The 12,978-nt window shown below is 46.5% G+C and overlaps 2 protein-coding genes across 2 annotated transcripts; both read left to right on the top strand.

Annotated features, from left to right (window-relative positions):
• Positions 1-508: 508 nt before the first annotated feature.
• On the top strand, positions 509-2,276 carry HMX2 (H6 family homeobox 2). Its single transcript, XM_065746588.1, has 2 exons — positions 509-785; positions 1,693-2,276. Exons 1-2 carry the CDS (start codon positions 509-511, stop codon positions 2,235-2,237), a joined length of 822 nt encoding a protein of 273 aa, XP_065602660.1. The 3' UTR covers positions 2,238-2,276.
• Positions 2,277-5,042: 2,766 nt separating this feature from the next.
• BUB3 (BUB3 mitotic checkpoint protein) lies at positions 5,043-12,121 on the top strand. The gene is made up of 6 exons (XM_065746081.1): positions 5,043-5,237; positions 6,062-6,131; positions 7,274-7,425; positions 10,008-10,166; positions 11,342-11,519; positions 11,901-12,121. Exons 1-6 carry the CDS (start codon positions 5,043-5,045, stop codon positions 12,119-12,121), a joined length of 975 nt encoding a protein of 324 aa, XP_065602153.1.
• Positions 12,122-12,978: the final 857 nt, after the last annotated feature.

The raw sequence follows: 12,978 nt of genomic DNA, 5'->3' as shown, positions 1-12,978 counted from the left end.
ATTTACTTTTTCCCATTTCTCCCGTAAACGGAAGGGTAAAGCTCAGCTCCCCCCCACCCCCCCCCCGCGACGCGCTCCCCTAACACCTCTCGTCCATCACGACCCCACGTCCACGCCACCCCCCCGAGGCGGAGGCAGAGCAACCGTGGGGTCAGGGCAACCCCACAGCCCTCGGGATACCCCCGGCCCCGCCGCCTCCCGGGACCCCCCCATCCCCGGACCCCGCCGCTGCCCAAACTTTCCGCCGCCGCCGCCGTGATTGGCGCGGCGGAGGCCACCTCCATGCAAATGAAGCCCCGCCGCCCGCCGCCCGCAGATCAATAGGGACGCGGGGGAAGGAGCATGCAGTCCGCCTGGGCAGGCGCGGGGAGAGCCGGCAGCGGCACGCCGAAAGCACCCCCAAAACAAACCCCCCGGCAGCCCGGCTCCCCTCCCCCCCCCGCGTCCCCGCACCCCTCGGCTCCTCTAAAGCGAGAGCTTTCCCCCTCTGCTTTCTTATGAACCCAGGATGAGCAGCAAGGAAGAGCAGAGCAAGTGCTGCCCGCCCGCTGCTCCCGGCTCCACCTTCACCATCCAGTCCATCCTGGGCAGCGGCAGCGCCGACGGCCCCCGGGAACCGGGCCCCAAGGCGGCCCCGTGGCCCCCCCGAGGTCGGAACCTTTCCCTTTCCTCGGACGAAGAGGAACCGAACGAGAGCTGGAAACACCGCGGCTGCTTTTGCCCCGAAGCCCACGGCCCCTCCGAGCCGTGCCGCAAGCAGCAGCCCCTCAGCTTCGCCCGCCTCGGTGAGTAGAGCTCTGCTCCGACGGCGCGGCCGCACCTCGGGGCTATCGGGTGTGCGCCGGCCTTGGCTGGAGGGAGGATGGATCCGCTGGAAAAATGGGGCTGCTTTGGTTTTTCCTCCCTTTTCCCACCTCAGGAGGGTTCGTTTCGGCCGTGGTTGAGGGGAGAGTTTGGGGTGACAACGAACGTTCCCACAGCTCCTGTTTATTTACAGCGCTCGGCTGAGGGAGAGGAAGATGTTTATTTTTACCATTAGTTCTGATGAAACGGTGCGTGAAATGCGGGGCTGTAAAGCAGATCGCAGCGGCTCGTGTCGGGCAGGAAAGCTGCACGAGCACGGTGCCTTCGTTGTGGCATGTCACAAAACCATCACAGAATCAGGGAACGTCCCGAGTTGAAGGGACCCTTAAGGGTCATCGTGACCGACTCCCGGCTGCACACAGGAGCCCCCAGAACCCGATCCCTGTGTCTGAGAGGGGTGTCCCGTCGCTCCCTGAGCTCCGGCAGCTCGGGGCCGTGCCCCCTGCCCTGGGGAGCTGTTCCGTGCCCATCACGCTCTGGGGCAGAGCCTTTCTCTGACAGCCAACCTGGGCCTCCCCGTAGAAGCTTCACGCTGTTCCTCGGGTGCTATCCATTTGTCCATCTATCCGTTCATCCATTTGTCCTGTCCGTCCATCCATCATTTCTTCCATCTCTCCATCCACCTGTCCGTCTCTCCCCTACCCACTTGACCATTCAGCCCTCCCTCCATCACACACCGACCCCTGACGCACACCCACCCATAACAGAAGCTTCTCCCACCCTCGCTGCCTTTTCCTGCCGCGTTCCCTCCCCTCCCGGCTCCCCGGAGCCGTCGGGGCCGCGCCGTCGGGGGATGCCGGTGCGATCCGCGCTGTGGCTGTGTTGCAGGCAGCACCAAGGGCAGCGGAGCGGCGGCAGGCGGCGCGGAGCGGCCCCCCTTCCTCTCGGCCTCCCCGCAGGACTTTAAAGAGGACAAGGAGAAGCCGCTGGGACCCTCCTCGCCCTCCTTCGGGGACCGACAGCGCGACGGCGGGGACCGGCAGGCCGGGGCCGCCAAGAAGAAGACGCGCACGGTGTTCAGCCGCAGCCAGGTGTACCAGCTCGAGTCCACCTTCGACATGAAACGCTACCTGAGCAGCTCGGAGCGGGCCTGCCTGGCCTCCAGCCTGCAGCTCACCGAGACCCAGGTGAAGACGTGGTTCCAGAACCGCCGCAACAAGTGGAAGCGGCAGCTCTCGGCCGAGCTGGAGGCGGCCAACATGGCCCACGCCTCGGCGCAGACTCTGGTGGGGATGCCGCTGGTGTTCAGAGACAATTCCCTCCTGCGGGTGCCGGTGCCGCGCTCCATCGCCTTCCCCGCTCCTCTCTACTACCCCGGCAGCAATCTCTCGGCCTTACCGCTCTACAACCTCTACAACAAGATCGAGTACTGAGCGCCCGCCCGCCCCGTCGGGGCTGGGAGCGGCCGCGCCTCCGGGCTTCGGTTCCGGGACCGCCTCCGGGACTTCGGGTCGGGGATTTCGAGACCCGGCTCTGGACTTCGGGGTTCGGTTCTGGGGATTCGGCTCCGGTTCGGGGTCCGTGGGTTCGGGATTCGGGTTCGGAGCCGCTTCCAGAGGCACTCCGGAGAGGTTCGGAACTGATGGGGGAGGGAGAGGGGGAGCTCGGGGCTCCCCCCTTCCCCCCACCCAGCGTAATCCTGCCACTTGAAAAGAAAATTAATTAAAAAAAAAAAGAAAAAAAAAAAAAGAAAAAAGAAGCGTTATTTCAGATCTGTACATATTTTTAAAGGAAATAAAACGTTTTAAGCCTCGTTTGTAAATTTGCCACCTCCATCGCGTGTTTGCACGGCTGGGATGATTGTACGGGATGGGCTTTGTGCTTCAGGATGGGCACGGGGGGTGGGGTGGGGGGGTGGGGTCCGAGTCCGGAAAAACGGGAAAAAAAAAAAGGATTGAGAGATGCAGAAAGGATTAAATAAGACGAAGGGATAAACAGTGGGTCGGGAATGGATGAGAAACGACTGCTGCCCTGAGGATGGGCGTACACAGCAATCCCAGCTGGTGCTGGAAATGCTGGGAACGATGTGGGAACTGTTGGAAATGTCGGAAATAATCGGAAAGATTCGGAACCGTTGGATACATTGGGAAATATCCGCAGGCGTTGGGAACATTTGTCGATAACGGGAACATCTGTAACGCTGGTAAATACCCAACGACTATCGGAGATTTTGGTCAACGTCGCAAACATCGGAAACGCTGGTGTTGGAAATACCGGTAAACGTTACTGAAAAAGGCTGTAAATATTCGGAAGCGCCGCGTGTATTCGCAGACTCCCACCCCCCCACGGGCTCCGCATCCCCGACTCCGGCGCCAGCGGCGGAACCACGGGGCGGTGAGTCCCGGCGGGACTGCATCCCCCAGCATGCCCCGCGCCGTTTCAAACCGACCAATGGGAGAGCGGCGCGAAGAGGAAGGGCGGGGCTTTCCGAGGTGCGCCGGCGCGGTGCGAACGTCCGTTGCGCGCTCTGAGGTGGTGAGGTGAGGCCGTGTCGGGGTGAGGCCGGGCCGCGGTCCGCGGTGCGGGGGGAGCGGGGGGAGCGGGGGGAGCGGTGGAGACTCTGGGCCCGGCTCGGCTCGGCTCGGCTCGGCTCGGCTCGGCTCGGCTCGAGGACGCGCTGAGGGGGCGGGTGCTGCGGCCTACGAGCGGCCTCCCCTCAGCCGGCGCCTCGGGCCTCGCCCTCACGCTGTCCTTCCTCCCGCCCAGACAGGACGCTGGCATCGGGCTGCGTTTCTCCTCCGCGCTGCTGCGTGAAGAACAGTTCTCCTTTGTGGGGCCCCGAGAGGGAAGAAGCCGTGTACTATGAAAACGGTACTGCATGTGTATATATATATGTATCTGTGTGCTTTCTGGTTTCACAAGCAGCTTCAGGAGTGCTTTCCAAGTGTGCTCCCCCCCCCCCCCCCCCGTAGCCCTGCTTGCTTTGGGGTGCTTTGTAGCTCTCGTCTCACTGGCCTGCTGAGTTTGTGCCACAACTCTGATCCTCGTGGTTGGTTCTCGATTGCTTACTTTGTTATCCTTGCAAACCCACGTTATGCTGTTGATGGTGCAATGAAACCTCTGCAGAACCCTTTGTTCGAAGTGTCTGTGTCCTCATTTGTGTGATGGATTCTGTTGGGTGAGGAAAATGGAATTGAGAATGTAGTTTCTATTTTCTGTTCATAAAAGTGATTGTATTTTCGTTTCTGCTTTGAGTACTCATAGTGGTGCAGTTTTTGTTTTGGTGCTGGCTTTGTGTAAAGGCATCCTTCCAGGAGCTTCCACTTAAGACTTTTCTTTTTCCATTGTGAGAATGTGCAGTGCTCACGTCATTCTGCAGCTCCATGATAGTTCAGACACAGCTCTGGAGTTGTTGAGCAGCACAGCTGCCTCTTGTCACGTTTCACCTGCTCATTCTCTCTTGGATTTTGTTGCCAGAGGTCCAGTCTCTCCTCTGCATTTGTACACAGAAATTCAAGTGTGATAGCATTACAAAAAATCAGAGCTAATACAATTATTAATCCTTTTCTTATGAAAGGAATGAGCTGTTAATGCTTGGAAAGCATTTTAAAGGATTTGTGGGTCTTTTTGGATGTACTAATAATGATTCTTCGTTCAGAGCTTTTGTAAGCTCTTCACTGTCTTTCCAGCTGAAATTCACCTGTGGCCTCAGCTCTCTACTTATTTTTTTTCTGTGTGTACCAACTAATGCTGGGTAACTATTGCAAAAATCATCCAATTGAAGTTCTTGGAAGTCCAGGACAGTCACAGTGAATCAGCAATGCTTTTTGCTGGAGTTTTTACTCTGATCCCTTGCCACCTACGTCTTTAAAGTAAAATCTTCAGTCTCAGAGTAACTTAGAAATACTTCTAGAAATACAGCCACGCAGACGGCGTAGCGAGGGGAAAGTACTAACAATATTAGATATCTGAGTTTATAAGTGAACAGAACATGATGTTTATTCCACGCTGTATTTGATATTTAATTAAAAGTTCTCTTCAAGAGTTAAGGGTCTTGAACTGTGATAAACACCTTCACTGTTAGAGTTCGTCAGGAATCTGTGTGTCCACGCTTCGTGTGAAGGCAAGCAAGCTTTTTGGGTTTCCTTTAGTTGAACTTTAAGATGTATCAGTTAGCCAGTATAACTTGCTGGGCTTATTTTCTTATGACTAACGCTGCGTTTGTGCTCTGTTGTCAGATGACAGGATCAAACGAGTTCAAACTCAATCAAACTCCAGACGATGGCATTTCGTCTGTGAAGTTCAGCCCCAATACGTCTCAGTTTCTGCTTGTTTCATCCTGGGACACCACTGTCCGTCTGTATGATGTTCCTGCCAACAGCATGAGACTCAAATATCAACATTCAGGAGCTGTCCTTGACTGTGCTTTCTATGTAAGTGTGTGTTTGTTTTTTTACTATTATTTTAAGGACTTACAGTGCACAAAGTACGTGAGAAATTGTCAGGCCCTGAAATGAAAGGGATAGTTCCTACTGAAATTTAGGTGTCAAAGAGCAGTGTACTTCTGCTTATTGTTGCTCTTCCCAGGGGCCTCTTTCTTGTCCTAAACACATTTTCTGTAAAGGATGCAGGCACACAAATAATTTACTTCTGGCAGAAGTGTACAAGTGTAAGTTCAGCTGGTTTATGCTGTTTGATTTTTTTTTTCCCAATGATATGGTAAATTCTTTGCATGTTCCTTACAGGGAGGAGTATATCCCAGTAATCATTCACACTGAATACCCACAGCCAATTATTCTTATATGTTTTGTCTTCTCTTACTGGATTGTTTAAGAAACACAGCATTGTTCCACATGACCTATTTACCAAATACTTGAATTCTGTCTTTTTAATGCTTAGATTTGAATTAGTCTTAATTTATCAATGGCTTTTTTTTTTTTTGCTCATTATTTTGCTTATCATATATATGAAATAGATTGTTGCAAGTAACTTTTTTTTTTTTTTTTACTCTGTATTCTGACATGTCCTTCAGTGTCTGAACTTGATTAGTTACTGAATGCTTTAAGGATCAATTAAATCTTTAATTGTGCTTTTTCCACCTGGTATCAGACTGTGGTTCAGCAATGCAGATTCTCAAAAGGTTTCTAGCTTTCCCCAAACTCTTGTAAATGGGTCTCTTTCTGTGCCTGGGAGATTGAAGTTTCCCTGCCTGCTGTACATTTATGCATGTCATGAGGGGATCTTTTTTGCTCTCTAGGACCCTACCCATGCCTGGAGTGGAGGATTAGATCAGCAGTTGAAAATGCACGATCTAAACACGGACCAAGGTAAGCACATTGATTTCTGTGAGTTCACTCTTTCAAACATCTGGCCTGAGCTTCAGGTTTATATACTTATAGGAATCAGATTTTTCTAATTTTACAGGTGAGGAATGTTTGCTTGAAGCAGTGCTCTTTATTTTTTTTAAGTTGGCACCGTTGGTGCCCAGGGGTCGTGCAGCCCTTTCTCATTGCCAGGGTGGATCTATCAAAGGCACTGAACAATGCAGTATTTCTCACTGTGTAATTAAAGATGGTGTCAGAACACTCCTAGCAGAAGGGCTGGATCCATTGCTGCTAAACTGAAAGCTTAAACGTGGACTGATGTGTTTTGCACGTGTGTTTTTTTTCCCTGCCTAATTTTAAGGTGAAAAGGGAAGGAAACAGTTACATGCCCATCTTGCTGGTGGTTTAAGGTTCATGTCATGTGTCCCTTTGTCTGGCAGGACAACTAGTGGCCTTCAGAAGTACCACCTAGCAGCAGAGCAGAGTTTGGCACTGCTAGAAAGTTTGGTAGGTGCTTGTTAAGGCATCTTGTATTGCATTTCTGCTGGTAATTGCTCTGTGCTGCAGCTACTTTGTCTCATGTTGGGGAATTAGCTGAGCTGTTCTAAAACTGAGCGTGCTGTTTTCTGAAGGCTCATAGTCCAGACTTATTTAAACTGGTCTTACAGAGATATGGCAGAACACACAGAAAGCTTTTGTTTGTCAGGCTTATGCACCTTGTACTACTTTTTGCTTTCCTAACAAAACGTTACTAGAATTTATTGAGTTTCCAGTGCCTCAGTTGTTGCAGAATATGGAGCTGCTTCATCTTTTTGTACATGTATATGTGGAGAGAAGTGAATAGTCAGCCTGACAAAGATGTGGTTGACAGGATGAACCACTGGCTAGGCTTGACTTGTGTGCAAAGTAAAATAAGGTAAAGAGTCAATAAAAATATTAATAAAAATATTACTTTTTTAATTACTTTTGTTCTAATGTTAATATGCACAGTCTTTAATTGCTTATGTATTAGTGTCTGCATCACAGGTAATAGGGCTTGGGACTCCTGGCGTGTCAGTGCCTCCATGGGAATGTCAGAAAAAAGCATTTGTATGACAGTAATGTGTGTTTATTCTTTTTTTTTTTTTGGTTGTACTCTCTTCCAGAAAACCTTGTTGGTGGCCATGATGCACCTATCAGATGTGTTGAGTATTGCCCAGAGGTGAATGTCATGGTGACTGGCAGCTGGGATCAAACAGTGAAACTGTGGGATCCCAGAACACCTTGCAACGCAGGAACCTTCTCTCAACCAGAAAAGGTTTGTAGTGGGTCCTGGATCCCAGGTTAATATGCGAAATGGAGGGGTGTTTTACACGTAGTTGAAGAGCTGAATGACTGTGTTGTCTTCAAAAGGTGACTTCTAATGCATAAATATTAATCAGAAGATGTTATGGATGTAGATTAAGGCTTTGCACTTCCATCAATAGGAGCATAACTTAATTCTTAGCAGTCATGATGGGAAAAGATCTTCTGATTTAAAACAAGTTTGAGGAGGCAAATCCTGACAAAAACAGCACGTGACATTGAGGTGCTCACTGCTAATCCGTGTTTTACTTCGCTTATTCTTGATTTAGTTGTATTAATGCATGCCATTAGTGATTCCCCTAGGCATTAAGGATTTCAGATGTGGATCCTGGCATTTTTAAGGTCCGATTGCTTTGAAATGTGCCTAGAAATAGGGAAAGAGGCCAATTTTTATTGCCTCAAATAATACTTCTTTTTTGACTTATTTAGAAAGGTTGAACAGAATTGCTTGTTTTGTAATGTACCTGTTGCTGTAGTCACACCTGGTATTAGAGGAATGTCTAAATTGACCCAAATCCTCTGTGCTGAGACCAAGAGGAGTAAATTTCATTTCTTAAGCCTTTCCTAATTCGCTTCATGGTTTGCTGATCATTATGCTACTTAGAGTGGAATCACTGGAACGAGTTATAGAAGAAAACATTTTACATGTGAATATTTTTTGCCTGTATCCTTTAAAAATGTCATTTAGCTCTGTCACAGTGTACTATCAAGTCACAGTTAGAAACCATCATTGCATTCCCCATTGCATCTAAATAGCTATTACTTTTGTCACAGTACAGCAGAACCTCCTCCTGACAAGGCCTTTGTTTGGAATAAAGTAATTGCATTATTTCTACTTTTGATTTATAGTTGTATGTAGCATGTAAAGAGCTATGATAAATTGCTGACAGAATATCATATAATGGACAGACACAATGAATCAAGCTGCTTATTGGTTCAGCAAGGTTCATTATGTCATTTTTTTTAATACTGCCTTTGATAAATGTGTACACCTACTCAACTGCATGACAGTGGTTTCATTTGATTTATGATTGCGTGGTGGAGAAAGAACACTCACTGTACAGGTGTGACATCAGTTCGTTAAGAAGATTTAAGATATTTAATGCTCTTAGGCCTTTGTTTCTGCATGTGTACAAACAATTGTAGATTGGTTAAACAAACAAAGGGTTTTGTCTGTGTGCACCTGTGAGGTAGGTGATAGCTTTGCTTTTTTTATATAACAAATTAACTTTCGGAGTGCGAGAATCCTGCTACAAATGTTGATGAGAAATTAGATTGTCTAACATTTCAGTGTAACCTTATTAGAACCGAACAGTTGTACTGTTTACAAACTCTTTTTTTACGGTGTTTACAAACTTTTATCAGAGAAGCAGAAAGGGAAACTGTGTGCTTGAGTGAAGTTGTACAAGCACGAGCCAAAAGTAAATAGAGCCCTTCTGGCAGGGTACCAACTCTTTGATGCTTTTCATTCCTCTTCTGAGGTGTATTCAGTGTCTGTATCAGCTCAGTGGCTGGGCAGCTGGATTCCATCTTGCTTGTGTGGCAGCAGCTGGTAACTCATTTGGTGGGACGTTGCTTTTGTCTGACCAGTTGTTTTTCTAACTTAGGCCCAGATTAACTCCATCCCAAGTAGAAGTTGAAGGCAGAATCATTTATGCTCTAAATATTTGTGAGAATTTTGAGAACAGAACCTCTGAGCCAGTCAAATTGCAAGCTGTGTGCTTTCTCACTTTGTTTTACTGTAGTATTAAAACTGCTGTTTTTAATGAATTGTTGGCAGATTGTTTCCCTTCATTAACATGAATCACAACTTGAAGTTTTCTGTTTAAAAATAGATGTTTGTGGCTGTTAGATGGAGAAGGAACAAAGTGTGGAGTGGCTTTGTGAGACTGAGCTGCATGGTCATGACTGGGCAGTGGCTAATGCAAGCTGTGCATACCAAGCAAAGATCAAATCTGTACCCTCTTCCTCTGTTTCCTTGTGCATATTTCCTTCTTGCCTTGAACTATCAATGAGTTTAATGCTCAAAATAATTTTGAGGTAAACTTGGTTAATATTTATTTCCTTTCTGAGTCATGCATATATTTTTTTTTCTGTACATATTTATCATTTAGAACGTGAATTAATAGCAAGGAAGAAAAACCCCAGTGGGGAAGGCTGTCTCCAGACTGGTAATACAATGAATGATCTTGATATTTACAATTTTACAAGTGCATATTCATACTTGAATCTTTCTGTTACTGTTGGTTTTTGTAAATTAGCTTTATGTTGTCTGATGCTGCCTCAGGCTTGATTTTAAGGTACGTGTTAGGGTGCTCAGTAGGAGATGCTGCATTGGTTTTTAGTCAGCAACCAACTGGATGCTGCTGTAATTCATCCCAAATCTGAGTTACAGATCAAAGCAGAAAGGAAATCTGAGGCTTTGGTTTTGGTTGCAGATGTTGTTTGTTTCCTTCTCACAGGTTGCTGGAGCTTTATTTTGTATCAGTCATCCGGAGTGATACGTGTTTAAGAGCTGTCCTCTTTTCTTGCAAGGTGTACACGCTCTCAGTGTCTGGTGATAGGCTGATTGTGGGGACTGCAGGCCGCAGAGTGCTGGTGTGGGATTTGAGGAACATGGGGTACGTTCAGCAGCGAAGAGAGTCGAGCCTGAAGTACCAGACCCGCTGCATCAGAGCATTTCCAAACAAACAGGTACAGGAGCAATCTCAACGATTGTATTTCTGGTGAATGTTCTTCAGGAAAAAATTGGAATTTCTGCCACTGGCTCATCAACACATAGTTTTCACTTTCTCTCATTTTGTCCCTTTTTTTTTTTTAATTACAAATCATCTATTTGCAGAGCAGCATCATAACACGTTAATTTAATAAATAAAAGAAAATCTCCATGAAGAGGCAGACTTGGTTTCTCAGTGAATTTTATGCATTGTAACCCTGGATTCTTCAACGGGCTGTGAACTGGGGCAGGAATAAAAGTGTAAGAAAGTGGACTATGGTCTTTTAATTTTCTGAAGTCTGACTTTGTCATGCACTTAAGAACCAGTGACCATTGTCTAGAGCAAATGCTGCCATTTAGATAATCAGTTTTTGCTGGCAAGAGCCAGAACTAGTTTGGGAAGCAATTTTTCAGTGTGCATGGTGATGGTGCATGCACTGGGAGATCTCCTTGCTCATTCTTGAAGCACCACGAATGCTTTTTTCCACTTTCAGTTCTAGTTGTAGTAAAACAAGTTGATCTTCCTGATTATATTGTTTTCTGGATTTTGAAGAACCTTGATGTAGCTAGAGATCATTATAATCTTCTTTTGAAAAGCTCTAATATGGGCTTAACTCAGAAGGTGCAATAAAAGCATCTCAAGTTGCTTAAGTCAGGGCTGTAATGAACTGGATAAGTGGACACCCGTTATAATCAATGTTGCTGAAAACATTGTTTGAACTCAAAGGGTTTACTTACCAAGGCAATACTGTAAAGTGACTAATGTCATTCTGAAACTAAATAATCCAGTGAGTATCTGTAGTATTTGCAAGATACGGGCCTTGGGAATAGGTGTTCACACACTGGGAGGTGTAATGGTTAAGAATCTTTCTCCAAATCCACTTGAATGTCCTCCCACAAAGGTAATTAAAAGCCTCACTGTTAGCTTAAACCTATGGTGCAATGAAAATCTTGTGGAATGCTTTTTCCCGAGTTACTTCTTGGGGGCAGGTTTTACTGATGGTGCCATAGATCAGTGGTAACAACTTGTGCTTCTGCACAACCGAAGGCTGTTTACATTTATTTTAATTTAGAGGGGTATAATGTAAGTTGTGTGGTGGTCTTTCCTCCACTTATAAACTTCTAAAATGCCTGTCTGCCATTTTGTTGCCAGGGTTATGTTTTAAGTTCTATTGAAGGCCGTGTTGCGGTGGAGTATTTGGACCCGAGCCCTGAAATACAGAAGAAGAAATATGCATTCAAGTGTCATCGTTTGAAAGAGAATAACATTGAGCAGATATATCCAGTTAATGCTATTTCTTTCCATAATGTCCACAACACGTTTGCTACAGGTAAAAAAATACTCATCTTTTTTTTTTCTTTCAACACTTGCATCATTTTCTATAGCTGTGATCTGAGCAGGTCAGCCTTGATTTCCCATGTCCTTAATTTTTAAGTTTTTAAATTGTGTTTCTCGCTCCGAGCACGGCTTTTAAATTACTGGATGCAGCAGGAGTTAATTCCTGTGTCAGACACCAGGAAATACTGGCTGTGCTCGCAGTGAATAATGCAGCTCTGTGTAATCCCATGCTTTGACTGACAGGCATTCCACGCAGCCACGCAGCCTGTTTTTTTCCTCTTTCACTTATCTGTACCATCCTTTCTACTTCACTGTACCTGTTACCATTCCCCTGAGTCTAACTTGCAAGCCATTTCTCAAAACTGTTTTTCAGGAGGTTCGGATGGGTTTGTAAATATCTGGGATCCATTCAACAAGAAGAGGCTGTGCCAGTTCCATCGGTATCCCACGAGCATAGCATCACTTGCCTTCAGCAACGACGGGACCACCCTTGCAATAGCTTCTTCATATATGTATGAAATGGATGACATTGAGCATCCTGAAGATGGTATCTATATTCGCCAAGTGACAGATGCAGAAACAAAACCCAAGTGAGTGTGCATTGCCCGTGTTTGAGCCTTTCTGTGAGCGTTCATCCCCAGATTTTATTAATTTTCCTAAATTCATGAATAGCATTATTGATGCCAGTAGATAGTGCAGCTTGACAGTAGGGTTGGTTTTGATGTTATCTTGTTTGCCCAAGCTTTCAATATCCGTAGGTTGATAGACGTCTGATGGATAAAATTGTGCCTAGTTGTTTAGTGGGAGAAGAATGTCAAACTCTTATCCTTTTTGAATAGGTGCTATTATATGAAGCTGTGGAGTTATTGCTAGCTCATTGCTTCAAGAATTAAGTGAGGAATTCAAGAATAATTCATTTGAGTAAATGTCACCGTGTTTGGATATTTAGAACTTGGGACTGATGAAATCTGTACACGCTGCGTGTGCACTCAGCTGTCACAGAAGGGAGTGGGTGTGTAAAAGGGAGGGCTGGCTTTCTCAGCTCCTGTGTGTTGGAGTTTGCAGCCCTCTGGTAACACACTTTCCTATCGCTGTTGCTGTCCAAATGGGGCAAAGTGATTGATGGGGTAAAAGATTTCTGTTGAGCTTGTTTTGGTGTGGATGTTGCACTAGAGAGATGCCATCACAGCACGGAACTGCACGGCTCTTCATTACATTAGCACAGGAGTAGTTGCACTTATTTTCAGATTCTCATGGTTTGTAACTGTTTTTTCTTTTATTACTCAAACTTTTTGCACTTCAACTGACACAGCCAGGTATTCAGTGTCACAAGTGACTACGTAATAAAGAAGTGATCAAAGTTCTTTATTTTTAAACCAAGGCCATTTTTTCCTTCCCTTAAGTGACCTGTATATTGCTTTGGAGCCGCCGTTTCCTCGCAGCAGAGACAC

Source organism: Cyrtonyx montezumae, unplaced genomic scaffold (assembly GCF_038088225.1).
Source record: "Cyrtonyx montezumae isolate F1298 unplaced genomic scaffold, pur_monq_1.0 scaffold_4, whole genome shotgun sequence".
Classification (NCBI taxonomy): Eukaryota; Metazoa; Chordata; class Aves; order Galliformes; family Odontophoridae; genus Cyrtonyx; species Cyrtonyx montezumae.
Note: the sequence above shows the minus strand (reverse complement) of the source record. Positions and strands in the feature narration are given on the sequence as shown.